This window comes from Melitaea cinxia, chromosome 16 (assembly GCF_905220565.1).
Source record: "Melitaea cinxia chromosome 16, ilMelCinx1.1, whole genome shotgun sequence".
NCBI classification, from domain to species: Eukaryota; Metazoa; Arthropoda; class Insecta; order Lepidoptera; family Nymphalidae; genus Melitaea; species Melitaea cinxia.
Window position 1 is genome coordinate 13,137,134 of NC_059409.1, and position 18,567 is coordinate 13,155,700.

Consider the following 18,567-nt stretch of genomic DNA (forward strand, 5'->3'; position numbering starts at 1 on the left):
TATATATATATATATATATATATATATATAGTTATTTTTAATATTTATCTATTTATAATTATTTATTATTAATTAATTTCTGTTATTTTACTTATATTTCTCTACATTGCATACATACACCTGACATAAACATATAGATACATAAATACACCTGATTGAAACTGATTCTGCTGTTAAAATGTTACATACCTGTGAAACTTAAGAACCGTTTTTTTAAAATATGTAATCGGTATTCGTCGATGTTCATAATCGTAATCGGTTCACATTACTATCGGCAAACTGGCCTTAATAAGAATTCATCTACCTATTATGAAAGATTTAGATATTACTAAAATTAATTTTAACTATAATGCATGAAAAATGACATTTATTCGAAAAGGTTACAAAAATAACTTACTTCTTTTAGGTAACTTTTTTGTCTATCTATAACCTGTTTATATTTCTACAAATAGGATTCACAAAATAGGCGTATTTTTTAAATTTTAATCCTGGGGTTAATGTGGAGTCGGCAACGCGCTGGCATGATGTTAGTGTTACAGATTTTTTTTAAATATATAGACTAGCGCTTGATTGCGATCTCACCTGATGGTAAAGTGAAGATGCTGCCTAAGATGGTGCGCGCTAGCCTAGAAGATGCCTATTCCCTCTTGATTTGAAGATACCGAAGCTATAATTAGTTGGAAAAACGGAAGCCGGAAGGGCGTTCCAATTTATATATGTTTATAGACTACGGTACCCGCTTACTATCAAGCGGGCTAATACTTGTTTGCCACTATAGTGAAAGAAAAAAAAAAAATGGTCAGAGTTTAGTGCGTAATATACATTCCTCTACACACTTTTTAAATTACATATTAAAATATACATTTTTTTTTGGACACTTTTAAAATGTCATACCAATCACGATATGAATTTCAAAAACCTTAACGCGTGTTTATTTAAAACTCAGCAACAGAACCCAGTTTCAAACTCAGGTTTTTGGAAGCCCAAGTCATCTAAAAATTTATCCAAATACACAGAACAACTAATTAATTCAAAAAAAATACATTTACACTAGACATTTACATGACATAGTAGTCAATCATTGTCTAGTCTAGTTTATGAATAGGCTATTTGACTGGTTTTCAAAATCCATTTTATCTTATTAAGTAGATATTAAACAACCCAGTAATAGCTTTTTTTTTTTAATTCTTGTACATATTTGCTGAAAAATATCAAACGTAAAGTACAACATTTAAATATCTCGCCAATACGCTATTTTGACAATATGGCGCTGCAACGGGGTCGGTGACGTCACTTGCCTGTAGTCTGATCTGTGGCACCTGTCATTTACATACATTTGTTGCAAACAAAAAAAGAAAGTGTTATTATAACAGTGATTTGTGTAATAAAATAAGTTACAAATGGTATGCAGTTCCAAAATGTACGAATACGTCGATAAATACTCCATAAAAACTATTCGTAAGTGTTCCAAAGAATGTTAAAGTGCGCCGAAAGTGGTTGCAACTTTCTCGGAGGGATTATTACATAGCGAATAATACAAATATTTTCTCCTGTGAAGACCTTTTCGATGTAAGTAAACATAATATTTATATATTTTTAATAATTTATTACATTCTGAATGTAAATAATTTGTATTGATTTGAGGTTATAATACCACTAATGTTTTTAACAGAATGTCTTGTGCAATTCACTTCACTAGTACAATATTTCTGCTATTTTCCATAATATTAATTACAAATTGTAACTACAGACTTATGATTTCAAAAAGTATTACACTTAAAGGGCCTGACAGACTTGTTTGTTTGTTACAGATGGAAAAGTTAAGATATTCAACAACCTATAATAAACAATGATGAGCCTACTGCTACTGCAATCGAAACTTGTACAAAAAGTATGCAAACTTAGTCTCTACAGCATACTGAAATTATTTTACGCTTCCAGAGTTTTATTCCAATTAACTAAGACAGTAATATCATATAATTTCTAAATAATTTATAAATTAATTAATAGTTTTTTATTTCAGAATTATCCCAAAAATGTGAGAAAAGGATGTTAACAGAACCTGTTGTAATAGTAGAAAAATCAGTCCAGTGTCATTTGATAAATAAAGTGCGTACGAGAAGCAAGAGAGTGCAAACTAAATCCCTAACAAGAGATACAGCTATTTCTCCTCTCAATACTACTGTTTTGTATAGTTATACTTCTCCATTGTAAATGAATTTATGCTTTTGCCAAAAAAAGCCATCTACGTCTGGTTCTAATAATATAAAGAAAAGGATCAACTTCGTGGATGATGAAAAATCTTTATATAAAGAAAATCCTTTGCAACAACATTCTTTCTGACTTACAGCTACTCCATCGAAGGTGTCTGAATCCAGTACGAGCATTACATGGATAAATGAAGATGTTAAAAAATGAAATGTATGCAGAATACTTTGCACTTAATCATAAAAAAGCCAATGATATATATTGGAATCCCTGTTGACTGCTATTTTTTAGTTCATTTAATACATAAACACAGCCACATACCACATGAATATATGTTAAATATGAATATGCTTGAAAAAGATTAAATTAAATAGTACTTTTTCTGACCTTGAAGATAATTTTAGACTGTTTGTTTTAATTAATTTATATTTGGGAGTTTTAAATAAAACTATTCCCTTCGGTGAATAAATTAAAAAAAAAAAAACGTTTTTTTATTTTTATTCCTGACAACAAAGTCAATCAAAATTTTATAAAAAGACTATCATCGTTTATAATATAAACCTATAAAAATTATTGCTTGCGGTGAAGTTCATCATTATTGTACTTTTTTATGATAAAATTTAAATTACCGCTGAACTGTCATTATACTTACTTTGCTGTTTTGATAACTGATAACTGATTTTGACAATTCTTTTTTTGTTGGAAAGGAGATATCCCAAGTGTGATACCATGATAAGGAAACTGTAATCTGATGATGTAATCCCAGAGAAATCGAGAGAAACCCGCCAAAGTCGTAGTGACGACTAGTGCGTGTGTTAATTTATTTGTCTTCTTACGTTGTACGACACACTACTACTACAACTTATCGATATAATTGGACTCGGTTTTTTTTTCGTTTGCGAGTAAACAAAATTATTTAGTTCCGAAGCAAAGAAATCGTAATTATTTTTGAAAAATAATCCGACCATGATTGCGTCGACTTGGGGCAGGTTTCTGCTGTCTGCTTTTAGAAAATCGTTGTCCATGATAAAGCTGACAGAATTTGTAAAATATTGCAAATAAATCACACAAAAACAATGGATAAAATAGGATATTCTTTTAAAACAAATTCGAAAGCATTTAAACACAACAAGCAGGTAAATGCGGTTACAGGCAAGTGACGTCATCATAAACTCGACCAATCAGGAACGTTACGTGTCACGTGACATACGCTTAAAAATATGAATTTGTATTTATTGATTTTTAAATTAATTTATTATTTTTTCCAACTTGTATTAATGAATAACCACTTTTAAACTCATAATATATACTGATAACAGCAATTTACACTTTATTTTTCACATTGTCAAATAGCCCATTGTTGTGATTTGATTTCACGACCACAACGACAATGCGGTATGATACGGAAACAAACACATATAGGCAAGAATGAGATAGAATACATTACACAGTATTTTATATTCTCGGTCAGTAAAAAATCTCTCGTAGGGTACTTTTCAGAAGTTTCACTTCTGCCGTGTGTGAATTGCACACACACTTTTTTTTCATAAGAGATGGAAACAAATTTTTAAACAACAAGAAGTATCATAAAACGAATAAAACAATAATTATCTATCTATATTTGACATAAAATATATTGGGTAGAAAAATGAAAACAAAAAAGAAATCATTGCTATCGTTTATTAATTTTAAAATACAAAACTTAGTGACATAAAGCTCTATCCTTTTATTGTTACAGTGCCTGCGAACTGACAATTCGATAGGAAATAAACATTTAGCTCCTCACTCATCCAACATGTCATGTCACAATATCATGTCAATATAAATAAATAGTACAGTATATTACATACTCAAGCGTAAACACCTAGGGCCATCCTTGAGTAATGGATTCAGTTAGAACTATACGAATAGGTTGGTGTTTTTTTTTAATTATATTTTTGTTTTATCAATTTATCACTTTATCAGGCTCCGTTATGTAAAATAATATTTGTAAGACGGGTCCCCTTTAAGGCATTGGTGCGATAGCTTTTCAAACTGACTTAATTTTTATGTCACATGTATTCAATTGATAAATAGCATATGATATTATCATGCCATTCAAATGATATAAAAAGACATGATATTATCGTGCCGTAATAAGTCAGTCTGAATAACGTAGAGCGATATCACAAAATATTCGTGTACAAAAAGACTTACAACTGATACAATAAAACGAAACATTCTCATAATACATACGTTACACTTGAATTATGATGAACATTTAACATTATCATTTATATTACAATGAACTTAAGAACACTTGAATAATCACGGAGACCCGCCAGCATAATAATTTGTTACTTCCCTATAATCAAACAAAACTGTTTTCCCATACCTATTTCTTATTCCTAACAATCCTATAACCTCATGAAGCAAAAAAGTATTAATACAGTAAATATTATACAGATATTCGAAAATTTTATATTTCAGACCAGAGAGATTAGAAATAGATTCAAATCTACAAATAAATAAAATAAAAAAAAACTGTTGAGAGACAGTCGCAGCGCTTAAATATCTAGAAAAAATATAAGAAAATACTTTCATGCTTCATGTACGAAAATAATTGTACCATACAAACATTGTTATTTTAAAATAACTTTTCGGGGGGTGGGGGAGTTTATCTTTTTATAAAAAATCACAGCAACATTCTGCAGCACAAAAAAATCTGCTATCAGTTGCAATGTCTTTAGTCACTTAACCCTAAACGCCTAACGTCAGTCGGTTCACAACTATTTATTATACACAATTGAAAAAAATATAATTTGCTAATTCACATCTGTTCAGGGTAAAGCAACTAAATTTAAGGCCCGCTACTGACGCAACTTTTTACCGGCGCTCGCACCAGCAACCCAGGACATTGTGATCGTTAATATAAACCGTATTAAATTATCTTCTATGGTATTTCTGTGTCTATAACAGAGTATAAAAAAGCTACTCGATAGACCCTAATCAACTAATCCATAGGATCTCGTCAAAATTATGCAAAGTCGTTATTTTATTGCTATACAAGCAAAATCTAATATACAACCTCTTTGCCTCTTTATTACATACAATATAGACACTATAGAATATCCAACTCCGTTTTGTACCAAAGAGTCCCAGTATCCTCTTACAACATTACAGTATACAATATTATACAAATAATATGTGCAATACATTTTGTACTACAAGGTACAACTTACATAAGTCACGTTTCACACAATCATGGACGCAAAAAAAGCAAGTGAGTAGCGGGCCTTATCCATAAAAGTTCCGGCACAATAAGGCAGTGATTCAGTGTATGCTATACAAAATATCTCCGTTAGAAATTTACGACCAGTCTGTTGCAATGAGGTTAGTCTATTGTAGATTCAAATCCAAAAAGGTTGAACAAGTCATTTTAATTTATTAACTCCTATCTGAAATACCCAAATTTTTTTTTATATGATCAACATTCTCGTAACCTACAAGTACATTTTGTGTTTTTTTTTTAATAGAATTACCTATACACTATTCTTTGTTTTACATATCGTCTGAATATTCCAATGGGTCAAAAATAACCTATATATATATATTAACACAGTACACGTGTATTGATGTACAGAATCTCAAATCTCATGCATGTGAGATTGGAATTAAAACATTTACAATATACAACAACTCTGAAATGCGAGGGCAAAGTTTCAAATGATTTCAACGTCAGGAGTATCGAATCCAATCAATTTGTGCAGTCAAAAAATACTTTTTTTATCACTTTAAACTATTTTTTTTATTTGGTTGTATTGATAAAATGAAATTCTGTTTGGCCCTTTGATATTCAGTCATCAGTTGCCGACACTTTAAAAATATAAAGCTTGCGATAATTAACTGAACGAAAGCTTAACTAGCATAGATGTATCTAAACTATATTAATCGGTTAAAGTTGCAGTCTGTATCCGTTATTAATCGGTCTCCTAAATTTATGTACAATATTTATTTTCTACCATATTGCGTCTTTGATATGCATTGCGTAACAATAAAAAAACCTAGCTTTCATGCCCTTGATGCGTCCGGATGTGGGGGGAGGGGGGCAGGCCCGCGGTACCCTCTAAGTACGGTCGAGTGAAGCGTTTACGAACAAATAATACAATACATGTTACCAAGTAACAATTCGTCATTACAACGTTTCTTTACAGTCAGACTTATCGCATTAAATAAAAATATAGAATTATAAATACGGATTCAGTCCGAGAGCGTCGCCGCATCGCCACGTATCGAGCACTGTCTGCGCGCACCGCGTCACTTGCACGTCACACACATCACACACCGACAACTGCACTATGTCACTCGCGTCACTGTCACTCGCGTCACGTCACGCCGCGTCACGTCACGTCGCTTCACGCCGCGGCGCTAGTGGATGGCGACGGGGCTGTGCTGCAACTGGCAGACGGGTTGCAACATGTCATCGTCGCGTCGAACCCCCTCCACCTCCATACGTTCCGCGCCGCCCCACAGCCGAGCGCCGCCCACTGTTAAATAAATAGATTACACTACTTGTCGCTTGTCATACACACTAAATACGAAATCGTTTCTCAAACAAGCTGTAAAATTTTGATTTTTAAACAGTTTGTATCGACAATTTATTGATATTTTTTATTTAAAAAAATCGCAAATCAACTGGCAGATAAAATATTTGAAATTGCTTTGAAGCTGTACAAACTGTGTATCAAATCAAAACAAATTACAACGTGAAACGATTTCGACTTGAAGTTTAAAGAATGTTATAAGCTAACTAAATTTTATAGCGCTGGGTCATCTAGAAAGGGTGTAACTAATTTACGGGAACCTAATCAATTGACTACTAGTATCTGCCTAAATCGTTTTGGACCAAATTATAAATATTTTTACTAATTCATTCTAATATATTTTATTAATAGTTCAACATTATTTTTATTTGAAAAAAATAAATAAATATATAGTTAGAAAGAAAAACAATGTATTCGACATCTGCAACAACATTAAGATTATACTTTGTTTCTTCAATTAAAATATATATGTTATAAATTCTACATTTACGTGTTAGGTTAAGTCTAGAATATAAGCGTGCATTTTTATTTTCAAGTTAAATTTCAATAATTCTCAAATTTTTTGCAGACACCGTAATAAACACATCAAAAAGCCATGCACTACAATACGATGGATGAAACATGCCAAAATAACCGAAACATGGTGGAAGCCATGGAGGGGAGCGACAAAGGCGATGGCGACAACATTAAATTTTGTTTATTTCTTCATATTTAATTATTCTAATTTCATACACTAAAGAAACCCAATATTATAAATAAAAAAATATATATTAATATTCGAATGAAATTGCGATAATGATTTCACATCATGAAACATTTCTGGACATAATAACTGTTTGTTGCTTATAAAAGCTTATAATTTTATTTTATTTTTTATATATATTTTAAATATCATTACAACAAACTTAAGTATTCCGATTTGAATTGTATTTAGTAGCGGATGTCAGTAACATATTTAGCTCTAAATTTCCTATTGGTAATAAATTTATATAGATATTTACACCATAACCGTAGCTTATAAAGTACAATAAAACGAATGCATTTTCATTTCGCCTGAGACGAATACCTATGAAAATAGACTATTATATTATTATGTCAACATTGTCACCATCGCTCGTCACTCCCACGTGTTAATGTACATTGGAAGGTACAAGCAAGGGGCTGTCAGAAATTGTGAGATGTTAAGCAACGGTAGGGAAACGGGAGGTTGGTGGTAATTAAAATGGTATGGTAATTAGCAAATAGAAGGTTGCTGGAAATGTGTTATGATATCCATATAGGAGGGGAATGGCAAATATGAAGTTATTGGCAAATGGTAAGTGATTGACAAATAGGAGATGTTTGGAAAAATGGCAAGTGATTGGCAAATGGTAAGTGATTGGCAAATGGTAAGTGATTGGCAAGTAGGAGATGTTTAACGAATGGGTTTTAGTTATTGGGGCGAGGGGAGTGAGTAAATAGCATTCCTATATCAAGACAGCAGACCTGGCGTACAATGTTAGGCACATGGCGGCGTTAGTGTCGCGAGGGCGTGCCGCCGGAGCGCTCTAGTCATCGCGTTTCCGGCCCATCTGCCGCGAACATCGATATTACACACATGCTATTAAATACTCACTTCGATATCTTGTATTAATGACAGCATAGACATAATTCACTTCATTTATTTATTTGACTAACACGTAACGATACTGACCTGGCGAAATCAAGAAAATATTCAGTATTTATTTACTATTTTTTTCATAAGAAAGGAAAACCAAAGACATTTCCATTCAAATTTTTTAAATTATAACTGAGTTAATTTATATAAATGTTCGACCATTTGTGTATATCTGTGTGAACATCAAATTAGTTAATCACAGTGACGTTGTGATGCGATCTACAGACAATGAAGGATAATTTTGCCTAGGCTAAAATACAAGTCGGATATTATTTAAAACAGAAATTATTTTGTTAATTTAAGAGCGCAGTAGGTATATCTCATACTTAGCACATTTACCATAAAAAATTTGCATTGCATACATAATAATTTACATAAATATCCGAGGGCACCCGATCAAACACACCCATATAAAAATGATATGATAAAGCTTCATGTGTTAGCGGAAACACAACAAAAGCTGGAAATGATAATGTCAGACCTAAATCTACACAATATCACAAATTAAAATATCTGTAAAATGAATAAAATCAGTCAATAATGACAAAATAAAAACTAATCTCAATATGTTAAGTATTTTACATTCTGTAGTAAAAAACCAGGAACATTCTTTGTCACATGAGGGTAATTCTATTTTTCTTCTGCTTAAAATAATTATATGTAGTTATGAAGAATATGCTATACTGACCATACTTATTAATATAATATATCTGGTTTTAATGCTCTAAGTCTTCACAGAACATACATAAATTTGAACCCTTTTGGTTTGAAGCCCCGTTGCCGCTGGTCATCGTTAAATCTAAAATAATACTAATTATTTGCAGATACGTACCCATTTCACTGGATTCGCTTGATGGCCGAGTCCGCTTCGGGGCATACTGATTGTATCCTTAATGGCGTTTCAAAATCCCTTTGGTAGCTTAAGATACAGTACGACCAGTAAATTACGGTATAAGACCTTGTATTGTTTAAAATATTAAAAATCAGATGGCAAGTAAGGTGAATATTTTAATGGTTATTTAATGAAAACCGTGTGTTCAGTAATTTCAGTGGTGCTGCCTATTGTACGTGCATGCTATATAAATAATAAAGTTGTATCGAAAGATATGAACTTACGTTTTCTTTGCGTATATTAGTGAATCTGTATGCACTGACTACTGAGTGTAACAGCCTTCTGGCTTCTACTTAGGTGTTATAGCTGTTAATACGCTACCGAATTGACACTATTAGCTGCTTGTTGTCAATTATTGAAATTTTATCACCGAAAACGCACTTCATTTGATTTGATTAACTTTGTAGTGGCCCTGCTTTCTGCTCCAAGTTTTATGGGTTCGATTCCCGCCTGAGTATTTATATTATATTTTTCTATTTATTTTTTATATGTATTATTTCTGTGTATATATATTTAGCTATAGCAGTCGGCTGTTACCTATAACACAAGCATTAAGTTGCTTACCTTAGGAACAGACGACCGCGTGTGTAAAAATAAACAGAACAAAGATTATGTGAAAACATCTAGTGAATGTATCGTGTGTAAGTAGCCTGTTAGTATATAATAGCCTTCTCACCGCCACGAATCTGCTTCATCAGGTTGTCAACTGTAAATATAACCTGAATACATACCCGATACAACGTGAGCACAAAGGTGACGTCCTCGAAATATTCTGGAAAGTTCTCTTCAAGTCGTAACGCTGCAAGGGCACTAACCGTGTTGGTGGTGCGACTGAGCTTGCTGCGTGTTCGTCGACTCGTCGGCTGTTCTCTTGAAGAAATTGTGCTGAAGCGCGTAGTATGGAGTGACGCGTTGCTTGGGATCGTACTCCAGCATGCGGAGGATTAGATCCTGGAAATTATTGTTACGTTTCATGTATGATAATCATTTATTTATTCATAGGTGTAGTCCATTAATCACGTGTATTTTTTTAACAACTTTTATAAAAAAAATTATGAAGTGTTGCTATGTTCAAATGTTTGTTTTTTTTAAAGAGTGAGCAAAAAAACATGTTGCTAGGTAAGAAATATTATAGGCAGTAATGGCGGACTCGATTTACAATGAAGTAGTAAGAAATTGTTGGAAAAGTGTATGGGGTCGTCCATTAGACTCGGTTTCCACCAAAGTGGAGAGGACAGGAGACGAAACGATATGTGTTATGAATAACCGATCAGATTTCGTTATATCCACATCTCCTTTCCGCTTTGGTGGAAACCGGGCCTTAATCACGTGATGCTTTTTAGCAAGTTTCCCATTCCTCCCTTCATAATATGTGATGAGGTTCCTAAATCTCTTCCCCCAAAAGCACGTGTATTTTTTGTAAAATGTATATTGATAAAAGAAAACAAGTAGAATCTGATTAAAATTTAGACAATTAAGGATCGTAATGCAAATTTCTAGATAAGCATTAAAGTTGCAGTGTTTATTGGTTATTTTTAAAGTTTAGAAATCGCGCGTTACATGAAATTTAAATACACGTGATATCTCATTACAGACCTCCCTCACCTCCTTGTAATGTGTTATTTTTCCAATCCCCCTTACTCCCTCAAGCCCTTTAGAATCTCACGTGATTAATGGACATCTCGTAAGGATAACGTAGTTACATAAAATCCGAAAAATAATGATTACTAATTGTTACATTTCTTAATCAAACATTGTTTAAAAAAGACTGTAGCATTACAATAAATATACTAATTTTTAAATAATAGGTTTGTTGTTAGTTTTTCCCCGTAAATGAAAGAAAACCTTATTGATATACATTGTTCTACAAATTTTTTAATATACACACATTTTTACAACGGTTGAGAATCATTAATTCCAATATTAGTTTTAAAAACAGCTAAAAGAGCCTAGTTTATCCAGGCTATTTAAATTATTCATTTTTATAAATTTATTACAAATCTCTAATAACATTTCATATTTTTTATAATAAAAAAGTTGATGACGTAAACACTTGATAGCTGGTCGTTTCTACCCACAGAGCCAAGGCATTGATAATAAAAACTATTCGTCATATATTTTTATTACTGTCAGATAATACAAAATCATATCATGTGTGTCACCCGTGGCTCATGGGTTTTTTATAGTACCATAAATACTTTGTTCACCCCCAAGTAACTGAAGTCTATAATACAAGTTAGTGAAATTATATACGAACAACAAATAGATACGGAGGAAAATCGATTATGTAATATATATAATATATAATATATCGCGTTATGTAATATATATATTTATTTATTAATATTTATTATTTATATAAATATTGATTTAAATATCTATATCAGTCGGCTGTTACCTATAACACAAGCATTAAGTTGCTTACTTTAGCAACCGACTGTGTGAGAATGTTATAAGATATCTATATATTATTTGAATTAATACTGCTTTTTTTATATCACTAGGTTGGCAAACAAGCGTACCGCTCACCTGATGGTAAGAGATTACCGTAGCTTATAGACGCCTGCAACACCAGAAGCATCGCAAGCGCGTTGCCGACCCAATCCCCAATCCCTCAGGAGCTCTGGTCACCTTACTCACCAACAGGAACACAATACTGCTTGAAAACAGTATTATTTAGCTGTGATCTTCTGTAAAGTCGAGGTACTTTTTTTTGATATCGCAGGGGAACCCAGTTACGGGTGATATCCAGGACGCTCGGGTAGGCAGTTCTAGACCGTATGTCGGCTTCGGCACTTGGGGGTGCAATACCGAGCAATCCCCTCCGGGAGCCTTCAGCCGCTTTAATTAGAGGGTCCCGGATCTGCAGGCAACAGGATCCCACCAGCGACCGACCAGACTTCTCCTCCATGGGGACTGTCCGGCTCACCTCTGAACAATCCCGAAAGGTCGAGACTACCCCAGTCGGGCTGCTCCATATTTTGAGTAGGAAATTCCTGCCGTGCACTACCTCAGTTGCTTTCGAGCAGTTTTCCGTTCCCGTGACGAGGAAGGTGGCCAGAGCTCGTGAGGCGATTGGGGGGTAGGGTCGACAACGCGCTGACAGCACTTTTTTTATGTCACTACGTCGGCAAACAAGCGTACAGCTCACCTGATGGTAAGAAATTACCGTAGCTTATAGACGCCAGCAACACCAGAGGCATCGCAAGCGCGTTGCTGACCCAATCCCCCCCACGAGCTCTGGTCACCTTACTCACCAACAGGAACACAATACCGCTTGAAAACAGTATTATTTAGCTGTGAGTACTATTTAGCTGTGATCTTCTGTAAGGTCGCTTCTGACGTTCCCCGTCGTCTACCGCTTACCATAAAGTGAGCAGCACGCAGCCCTAGTAGTATCAAAGAGAACAACAAGCGCACCCACCTTGAACTTGAGGTAGTCGGAGACGGAGTGGCCGGGCTCGCCGCGCCGCCGCGCCGCCGGCCCGCCGCCCTCCACGCCCAGGATGTCGTGCAGGCGCCGCGTGCCCGCCGCGCGGTACTTCCGGTAGCCGCTGGCGGCGACGACATCAATTATAATTGTGTTTGACGGTTAGCGGGAAAGTGGACATAAGGCTTCCTGCTAACCGTCAAAGAATACTTATAACAAATGGACACAACGATAAATAATCAATTATAATTGTGTTTGCGGGCAGGCGAATAAAAACCGACTTCAATTACATCGACAAGTAATACAACGTGGGTAGAAGAAAAAAAAAAAAATATATATATATATATATACATATATATATATTTTTTTACAGTATTACAATGGGTATCAACAACATCAGTATATATACAAAAAGTACTTATCGTAATACCAACACCGTTTACCACAGATTAGATTAGATTGTGTTTGCGAGCAAACGAAGAAAAACCGACTTCAGTTACATCGACATATAATACAACGTGGGTAGAAGAAAAAATAGTCTACGTAGAAAAATAGTCTCATATACTAATACTCCGATAGACGATCACGGCTATCGGAGTATTAGTATATTCGCTGAATTTAAACATTACCTTTCAAAGTGTATCATATCGCTGTACCCATCACTGCTCGTGTGGGATGTGGGAGGATAATAATTGTATTTGCTCGTAAACGAAAAAAAACCGACTTCAATTACATCGACAAGTAATACAACGTGGGTAGAAGAAAAAATAGTCAAGTAAATACGCATTATCAAAGATTACTCCAAAAGTTGTTATCAGATCTCGATGAAATTTAAATGTGACCACATGATAAACATCGGCTTTCGATTGAAATAAAAATCATCAAAATCGGTACACCCAGTAAAAAGTTATACGGATTTTCGAGAGTTTCCCTTGATTTCTCTGGGATCCCATCATCAGATCCTGGTTTCCTTATCATGGTACACACCAGGGATATATCTCCTTTCCAACAAAAAAAAAAAGAAAAATCAGTTCATAAACGACGAAGTTATCCCCGAACATACATTATATATATATATGTGCTCAATGAGTAGCATTCTGTGCAGTTTTACTAAATTGTTTTGCGTTAAAACTTCCTACATATTTTTGGCAAAATTACAGACAGAAACACGGAAACTTTTAACAGAGGACGATATCAACTAATACACTATACCTACCCATCTTTGCCCGCGACTTTCTTGAGGACGTAACCACCACCTTCTGACGCCGGCAATTTGTCGAAAAATTTTCTTGTTTTATGAGCCTGAAAGAAAATAATTTGATAATTTTGTAAAACAAAAATACTTTCAAAGAACCTTTAAAATAATAAAAGTCAAACTGAATAAAAGATTAATTGACAAGTTAAGCAAATGTTCCGTCAATAAATAATAAGTTATAATATTATTTCATTTATGAATGTTAAAATATTTAAGTTTCGGAGTATTGTGATTTAATCTGTACAATTAACATTTTAAGTACGTAACATTTACCCGATTAAAATATATACGAGTGTTATGTCTTCATCAACAAACGTAAAGTAAAACTGTTTCTACGAACACGTTACCACTTAATATGTTTTTGTCAAGGTTTCAGCTACGGGGGTTGTGGGTTCGATTCCCACCTCGAGTCTGGGTGTAATCTATGTATTTATTTATGTAAGTATTATTTAAATGTATATATCGAAAAAAAATGTAGCTATATCAGTCAGCTGTTACCTATAACACAAGCATTAAGTTGCTTAGCTTAGAAACAGACGAGCGAGTGTATGTTAGAAGATATTATTATTATTTATTCATTTAATTTAAACATGCAGCACGTTCATACGTTCGTTCGAATAAGATCTAAAGTGTTCGAAAAGTTGTGTTATTTCCAATTAACAATGAAAGTGGGTCGTAGCGTGTCAACGGTTACACAATTAAACGTCGGCTATATACTGTTCAAAGTTAGAACAATTATCACGAGTTAAGAGCTATTACATCTTCATCCTCAATGTTTCGCGACGCTGCAATTATTGTCGACGTTGCAAATGTTTCACAATTACACGTATACATACATCATTATATAAGTATATCGTTAACTGTTGACAATTCAATTTTATTAACTGCCAAGAATGTAGAAAAAGTGTAGTCTTTGATAGCTTCGTTATTTCGCAAGCGTGTTGCCAACCCTACTCCCAATTACCCTCAGGAGCTCCGGTTTACCTTACTTGCCAACAGAAACAACAGAATTTCTATATGGTCGAGGTGCTTCCCCATTTCAGATTTTGAGAAGAATATTTTACACTGTGCCCTAGCTTAGTTAAATTAATATAATTGTAATAATTACCTGATCCAACAAATGGTCGGGAGGCATGCCTAATACTTCGACAATCTTGTTCATCTGGTCTAACTCGTTAGCCCCACTGAACAGTGGTTCGCCGGTGTGCATCTCGACAAGTATGCAACCCAGCGACCACATATCGATCGCCAGGTCGTAAGGTATCCCTAGTAGGACTTCCGGCGATCTGTAGAACCTCGATTGGATGTATTGGTATATCTGTAAAAAAAATTTACACTTGCAACTAACCGATTCAAGCAAATAATACTGCGTATATACATATATATATATATATAATTTTTATTTCTGCATTTTTATGGAAACAAACAGTACATACATTTTATAAATAGCACATATTTTAACCGAACTGTTTCTAACGATTTTATTTAACATATTTATAATAAAGCGCGAGGCGTAAACAAACAAAAACACGCTGGTGCCCTGTGGGTTGGCGAATATGTTCCCTACTATGAGTAACGATTGCTTTTAGTAATTTTTGATAATAACTGGGACCGACGGCTTAACGTGCTCTCCGAGTCACGGAGGAGAGATCTACAAGGACAGACATCCAATCTGGAGAGAAATATTTGTACAAATACAAATATCCATCCCGAGCGGGAATCGAACCCGCAAAACGTCGGTGTTATAGGCGACTACACGCACAACTACACCAGAGCGGGGACATTATTTATTACACTCGAATACTTATTGATTAAGAACCATTACATTTATGTACTTACGAAACGAGGAAAACGTCGAAGTGGTCAAAGGTCGTCTAATTAACATTTTAATTAATGCAATAATTATTAACAATAAATTTATAATGTTTGTTATGCATTGATAGTTCTACAAGTCCAAGAAATTCAATACAATAACTTCATGACTGTACATACAAACGCACGTTTTACGCGTAGTTGTTGATAAACTTTGACACTTGGGTAATGAATCGGGAAGACCCTAAAAGATTTATCACGACACGAATTAGACTGTGTTCAATAATGGAAATGTTGTGCGTAGTGCTTAGAGAATCTTCCGTTTCTTTTAATATATAGTCATCACAGTTTACATTGTTTCAACGATATTCTTGAACTTAGTCATGAAAACTTTATTGTTTATATCACTACTAAAGTAATTTGCTAAATTTACAATAATTAATTTTTGTCTGATTCTCGTCATTATTGTTATATAACAATGACGTATCACAGTTTTTGTTTTAATAAAAATAAACTATCATATGTATACATAAATTCTTATTTTAATAATAGTAACAAAAATTTTCTAAAGGAAAGTAAAACAATAAGTCGCGACAAGATCGGTCGAGAGAGATAGAGATAAAGACGGAATAAGCAATAATAAACGTAGCGGCGAAGTGAAATGCCGCGAGAAGTTTATACGAGCTGATAACGAGATACACAAAGTATTCGATTGCAAAAGTATCGTATTTGTCATGTCGTATTTCCGATTACATATTTTTCCCAACAATTCCTTACTTCGTTGTAAGTATATATATATATATATATATATATATATATATATATATATATATATATATATATATATATATATTATAAACAAACATATGAACATAATTTTTTTGCTCTGTTTACTTTATAATTTAAATATCCATAGCGTTGCTAGGCGTTATATTCTGATAAAACATTTATAATACCAATATATTGTTCACTATTATCGCATAGAAAAAAGTCCGTCGTTATCAATTGCTTAGCATTAAAATACTCAACTAACTAGTCAAGCAATATTAAAATACTGCCAATAATAAACTAAATAGCCCAAAAGATTGTTACTATAAGTTATTGTAAATATTTTAAGAATTTATTTGACAATTATAAACATAATGATATAATTGTAATTATGTGTATAACTCACCCTTTGACCTAGTTGACACGAGCTACCAAAGTCGACAATTTTTATGGCTGACCTCTTCGGATTGCATAGTAAAATATTCTCAGGCTTAAGATCACAGTGAATTATATTTAGTTCTGAAATATAAAAAAAATGAACATTAATCATTATATTTATAAAATTTTAACATTAAAATATATAAATTAAAATAAAATAAAAAGACACAATCACAAGAACTCATTTTCAAATTATGTTTAAAATTATGGCTTTAATTCATTTAACTATGATATAATCAAATTATTATTACGGTACACACGTCTGTTTCGTATATGATAAATTAATTATGGTAAATGCGTCATAGTCGAGTAAAATTATTTAAAACAGCCAGAAGGGAAAGGTACAAAAATAACGATTATTTTAATGTTGAAAACTTAATCGGTCTTGTTTAGTTTAACGCTAATCGGATTTAAAAATAAAGTGTTAAGTAGATATTTGGGGAGATACGAGTAGTAATCGCTTTAATGGCATTGTAAAGTAAATAAATTGACGCAATATCTTCAACTGTTGAATACATTTTTTACTACCTAATTTAAATTTAATTTTTTAAATCCGTTATGATTTTCTTTCATACTAGCTCATCCGTACCCACTTCGCTTGACGTTAATATTTTTTTCATTCCTTTTCGATCAAACTTATACGACACTAATAAAATGCAGCCCATAACACTAAGGAATAATGATATCCTTTAATTGGTCGAGGAGTTTTCAAAATCGGTTTAGTACTTTTAGAAATTAGCGCATTAACCTACTAAGTTACATTTTTATAATACGAATATTAGATATATGGAAAAGGGAGAATATCTTATATATAAAATTCTCGTGTCACAATGTGAATTAAAATACCCGTCAGAAACGGCTTGACCGATTTTTATGAAATTTTGTGTGCATATCGGGTAGGTCTGAGAATCGGCAAACATCTATTTTTCATACCCCTAAGTTATAGGGGCATTACAATGTTTGCGGGATCAGCTAGTATACATTATCGTCATTTAATGTACCTATGTGATATTTTTTTTGTACTGGCTGATATATTTCCTACTATGAGTAGCGGTCACTATCAGATGTATATGACAACAATACATCAGTTATTATTATATATAAAAATTTAAATTGGTGTGAACCAATAAATTAGAAAATAGTTTTTAATTTAATTTTAGCCTAAATTGATAAAGTGGAAACTGGTTAAAGTAATTAAGTGGCATTTTTGTGGTGAATGGCTACGGTGCTGTTTAGCTACGGTATTAGAGAATATAGCCACCCCTCTCTTCCCTTGGATGTCGTAAGAGGCGATACTAAGGGATAACACAGTTCCACTACCACCTTTGAACTTATAAAGCCGACCGATGGCGGGATAACCATCCAACTGCTGGCTTTGAAATACACAGGCCAAAGACGGGCAGCAGCGTCTTCGGTGCGGCAAAGCCAGCCCTGCGGTCACCAACCCGCCTGCCCAGCGTGGTGACTATGGGCAAAACACATGAGTTCACGCCATCTTCGGCGCTAACTTGTGGAGGCCTATGT

At 33.6% G+C, this 18,567-nt stretch overlaps 1 protein-coding gene across 1 annotated transcript in view; it reads right to left on the bottom strand.

The window, feature by feature from the left end:
* Nucleotides 1–5,720: 5,720 nt before the first annotated feature.
* Nucleotides 5,721–18,567, bottom strand: part of LOC123661159 (serine/threonine-protein kinase minibrain) — a 135,701-nt gene continuing 122,854 nt past the window's right edge. Inside the window, exons 7-12 of the mRNA XM_045596149.1 lie at nt 17,012–17,124; nt 15,134–15,343; nt 13,987–14,072; nt 12,765–12,894; nt 10,156–10,291; nt 5,721–6,734 (exon numbers count right to left, since the gene is read on the bottom strand). Of these exons, the coding sequence (XP_045452105.1) occupies nt 6,616–6,734; nt 10,156–10,291; nt 12,765–12,894; nt 13,987–14,072; nt 15,134–15,343; nt 17,012–17,124 (794 nt within the window). The 3' untranslated portion in view covers nt 5,721–6,615. The remainder of the gene's footprint in view (nt 6,735–10,155; nt 10,292–12,764; nt 12,895–13,986; nt 14,073–15,133; nt 15,344–17,011; nt 17,125–18,567) is intronic.